We start from the raw sequence: 5,258 nt of genomic DNA, 5'->3' as shown, positions 1-5,258 counted from the left end.
CCAAATTTTGTTAACATTCGCTTACTAATTTAAAAGTTATAGCATGAAAACTATAACAAGCACAAATTGGTTACAAGGTCAATTGAGCCTGGGTTGAAAGAGTTAAATGAAAGAGTCTCTCGAGTCTCTCACTTTGTAAATCTCTTCATTATCTTGTTTCTCATTGCAAGCAACCAAAGGTTCTAGTCTATTAGAGGCAAGTACCTAAATACTAACTTGAATTTTCTTTACAGCTTTAATCTTTTTTTTTCTCACTCCCTTTTAAAGATACCTTAATTTCAGCTCCAAAAAAATGGCAAAGTCAATTACAATTTCTACAACTTCAGAAATGTTGGACATTAGTTCTGTCTATCAGTCATTCTCATGATAGTGTGATATCAGGTAAAACTTGTCTATTTACAGATTCGTGAATAACAGTACAAACAAAATTATATAGATAAGGTAATGATAGCATACAGTAAAAGCAAAAATTGTCCATGTTCTACTTATAATAACTAACAACATTCTTTGATAAGTCATGAGCCTTAATAATAGTAATTTAATCATGCCTATGGAGTAGTAGCTTGCAGTTTGTTTTTAATTATTTACTGTGTTTTCTTTTTCTCTGTTATATTGATCATGTTTAATTATATAACAACAACAAGATTAATTTTGCATAATATTCATCAGAAGCACATGTTTTATCTTTTTCTGTAGGTTATGACAAATTTGAAAATTACTGGTGCATACCTGCTTTATCTAAGGAAAGTTATACTACTTACTAAATGCACTAGTATTTAATTTCTCTTTATAACAGCAAATTTCAAACATCTTTTTTTTTATGAAAAATTATTTGTATGTAGGAAAAGTTTTCCTAAACAAACAAGTACAGAATATCTTAGATATATTTTTAAACAGAACTAGAAATAATGATTCATTATAAACTACAGTGTATTTTTTCTATTAGTTGTGTGATGGGCTCACACTTCTTCACTTGGGCTTCCTGGATTTTTCTCATTACGTCATAACCATCCGTTTCTATGACTTAGAAAGTACAGACAAGATGCATCACATCCAGGATATTATTTTTAATGTAAGTAACAGTTTTATCAGAAGAACAAAATTAAATTATTAGTCAAAAAAGAACTGTTTTACTAAATTTTAGCATTTCCTTAACTAGTGGTTATGGCAGAATCAACAAAAACAAGCTTTTGCAGATCCATGAACACAGAATAAAGTTGTTGTTTTTTTGTATGTGTTTAAACCTAAATTACTTTTGAAAAGTAAAGTGTTGTTTAATAATGAATACACAACTGGATGTTTATATGAAAATTCTGTAATGAAATATAATTACTAGTTGGGATTTTAATATTCATTGAAGTAGGTGACATGTACATCCATCTGTTTTAAACGGGCCTTTTTTAATGTGAATTTCTGAAGAAAATGTTTAATTTAGCACATTGTAAAACAAATGATAGCTGAAATTGTAATATTGTACTGATAATAAGACAAAACTACTGTTATTAAATAATGTCAATTACACCTAAGTTAATTCATGTGATCTGATATGGAAGTGGTTGATCATGAGCCTCCACTGTACATATAGTACCCTTACTAAATCTTGAGTGAAAAGAAGGCAGTTGAATGTTTCACATATAAAAATAACCATCAAATGACTGGAAATCATCAATCCCAGCAGGCTGTTGTGAATTAGATACAAGTATCTTAAACTGTGGTATCAGCTGCAAATTAAAGATACAATTTATCTGATACCCCTACGTTATGGATCATTCTCTTTAACAAAAACAACCAACTGCTGTCTGTCAGTTCTTGCTTGCAACAATCATAGGGTGACTGCATTTAGACTGAATCAGATGTTTGTAGCTGTAACTAGAAGCTGTCAGTGTGCAGATAGCTAGAAACCATCTTCATAAGGCCAGCCTGTATGATAGTTACCCAGTGTAATGCATTCCATTCATACAAAATCACAAAACAGTTTGATTTTAGTCATACCAAGAACATATTCAATAACCCAGTGACATGTGGAGCAGTGTTCTTTTCATATATGAGATATTCCATCCTGCAGTCAACTAAAAATTATACACTCACTTAGAGACAATCTGAATCAAATCCAATTCTATTTTAAAACAGGAATGCAATGCATAGTGTAGAGTGATGGTAATAAAAGTTTGTTGTGGTTAATGTACAATATTTGATGGTTGTACTGAACTTAACCCTTAAATGCCTGGGTATGTCATTCCAATGTGTATCTGCTATATGGTTTATTATATTGTGTTACAATAAAACATCTACTGGATTAACTTGTTTTAAGCTTGACTTGAACTCTCTAAAGATTATGAAGCCTCAGTAAAATACAATATCTCATTTTTCTGTGTGATAGTTATATGAATTCTCAGCTTTAGAAACTTGTAAAGATTTCTTTATGTATGTTTTTTTGTGTGTGTGTATGAAATAACGAAAAATGCATACCTTTGATTACTGATTTTTGTCTTCCTACATTCTCAAAATTTTCCAATAAAATGTTTATTTAATAAAACCAAGTTTTGTCTTAGTTTGGATCTGAAAAACACCCCATGCAGTTTCACTTTGTTTACTGTTACTTTCATACAACAAAAATAATTTTTACTATATGGGTTGATTGACATTATCTTTAAAGTGGTTTTTTTCCTTTTCTGAGCTAAAATATTGCAACTCAGAAATGCTACTCACCTCTTCACAAAACAACTAGCTAATACCTTATGCTACTGCAAAAAAGTTTTTACAGAAATGCTAAGCTACTTGTACATGTAATAATGTACTGTACCAAACAGTGGTTCAATCAACATTAGACTAGCCCTCCATCAATAGGAGGGCGACATTTATTTCAAAAGCAGTATACACTTGAGCACACTGTGTATACCAAAAGCTCGTTAATTTTCTCGGTACTGCATTGTTCAGTCGTTTTCTTTTTTTTTTTCCATTACGATTTACAGAATTGTTATGCTTATTATTTGAATTTTTTAGTTAACATTCAAAGTGCTATTTTTCTTATCTTCATTTTCTTGATTGTGATAAAAAAGATACACATTTTTAAATTGATTTCATGTAAAGGTTTTGATACAAATTATTATTAATTTTTGTGTATTACTTGAATTTCTTCTCTTAATCAAACCATGTTCCAGAGTCTGTGATAGGAATATTCACCATTGTTATTAAACTGGTGTCTGGATTTTTGGCAGAATAGGATAATTAATCTCAGTTTCATCGATATGAAAAGGATGTCTAAGTACCACAGACATATCAGATCTACTGAAAAAAATATAAATAAACAATTGTAGAAATAATAATAATACTTTCCATGCATTCAAGTTCATAAATATTACTGAATATGACTTCTCCCATTCATGTTTTTGGAATCTCCCAAAGTTCAGACTTTCCTCTGTAAGTTATTTTATTTTCCTTTAATGGTGAATGAGCAGTGTTACTGCCACTGTACATCATGTAATTGGTTCTGTCTTACATTTTCCATCTCGCACCCAAGACTTGCTGCTTCTTGCTTATTTAACTTCTGCTAAGCCTGGCTTGTCTTCGTATGACTTTGACCAGCCCTTCTCACTACCTTCCTTTACTTGTGGTTCTTCTACCTAACAAGTATCAGGTAAAACCCACCTTTGTCATTTTGTGTGATAATTTTTTCACCTCTTCATCTCTCACCTGATTGTTGCATCATTGTAGGCTCTTTCTGTCTCTACTTCATGTTGACTTTCAGCTGTCACTTCATCTCTGATTGTAAGACTTCTACACTATGCCTTTGGCTGAAATTCTCTTTTTATGATATTCCAATCCCTGTGGGGATTTGCTTTTCCCACTTTGATTCTCTTTTACCATCAGTCTGCTCATTTTCATCTTTTACTTTCTTACCTTCTTATCTTGCTGTTCCCTCTACCCTTTCCTTCTGAGGCTTTGCTTTGCAATCACAACAACTCTACTGAGGAAGGTCACACCAACTTGTTTTTAATGCTTTTCCATTTTCTCCTTCATCTGTTGCCCAGTACACTTGCTTTCTTGGTTTTTGGGATTTGTTTCATTGGGATACTTTATTTTCTAGAATAGACTCCTTCAATTTTATTGCAGGGAACTCCATCTGGCACCCTTTCTTCATGCAGTAGTTTTCTTGGAAGTTCCTCACCCTATTGCCCCTTCCTGATGCTCCTCCTCCCAAGAAGCTAGCTGTCATAGGGCTTAGTGATCAGTTGTTTCTGGAACCTTTCCTCAACTTTGATCCTGTAGAAGCATGGATCTTACACTTTGCAGGAAACCTTGTGGCTACATAGGTTATCTTTTAGTTGCTCTCTTTACCTTCCACGGCTCAAACCTGTATATTTTCAACTAATTTCTAAAGGCTTTCATACAGAGAATGCACTTGTTGGGTTTGCATTTCAATCCCAATATGGATATTTGGTATCTCCTAGCACTACCATGGGTGGATCATCTGCTACATCCTCCCATTTCTTTCAGTAGTCTTTCCCTTTGAGTTGGCTGGTCAGTCTCCTATATTACTATTGACTTCTATTCAGTATCCAGTGATGTCATTAAGAATTTAGATAGGTGGCTATTTGGTTGCTCATGGGCAGCACCTGCCAAAGGAACAAAATATTTCTATTGGGTTTGGGGACAGGATTCCCTGTAAAATGTTTAAAATTTAAATACAAACTAGGACTGTTTTGTTGCATTCTTACACATGAATTTATAGATTTTTTCTTGTAGCGACTGTCTGCAAATTTATAATAAACTAAAATATCCCTTTTAAGCAGCAGTTATATTTCAACACTTACATCTGAACCAGTAAAGGCACTCCATACTGGATAATCCTCCTAAAAATAAATTAATATTTGTGAAAAATGGACACTCAGCTAAGAAGTTCAGCCTCAACTGCAGACTTATTTTGATGAGACTTGGCATAATTATTACTGCAGTTTTTTATTCTTTTTCCAGATTTATTAACATGTTGGTTATCACGTTGCTTTTTCCATGGCCTGGAAAATGCTTTTTGCATAACAAACAAAACATTTCACTTTCATCTCAAGTAGACACTTCCTAGAATTCTAGCCACCAGAGTTTAGACAATATAACAAACTTTTCGATGACGAGGAACCCACTTTGAGACTAATAATGGCTGGAGACGGCTCGAATGGGTAATGAAGAAACTAATATTAATTATTTACTTATTACTACTACGTACGTACGTCGTCCTACGACACTACTTAACTATAACTTTA

The 5,258-nt window shown here is 32.8% G+C and overlaps 1 protein-coding gene across 1 annotated transcript in view; it reads left to right on the top strand.

The window, feature by feature from the left end:
* LOC106460074 (transmembrane protein 181-like) overlaps nucleotides 1-5,258 on the top strand; it is a 100,965-nt gene that overhangs the window by 63,987 nt on the left and 31,720 nt on the right. Inside the window, exon 5 of the mRNA XM_022386690.1 lies at nucleotides 947-1,072. Within this exon, the coding sequence (XP_022242398.1) occupies nucleotides 947-1,072 (126 nt within the window). The remainder of the gene's footprint in view (nucleotides 1-946; nucleotides 1,073-5,258) is intronic.

The sequence above is a fragment of the Limulus polyphemus genome, unplaced genomic scaffold (assembly GCF_000517525.1).
Source record: "Limulus polyphemus unplaced genomic scaffold, Limulus_polyphemus-2.1.2 Scaffold702, whole genome shotgun sequence".
Lineage (NCBI taxonomy): Eukaryota > Metazoa > Arthropoda > Merostomata > Xiphosura > Limulidae > Limulus > Limulus polyphemus.
Note: the sequence above shows the minus strand (reverse complement) of the source record. Positions and strands in the feature narration are given on the sequence as shown.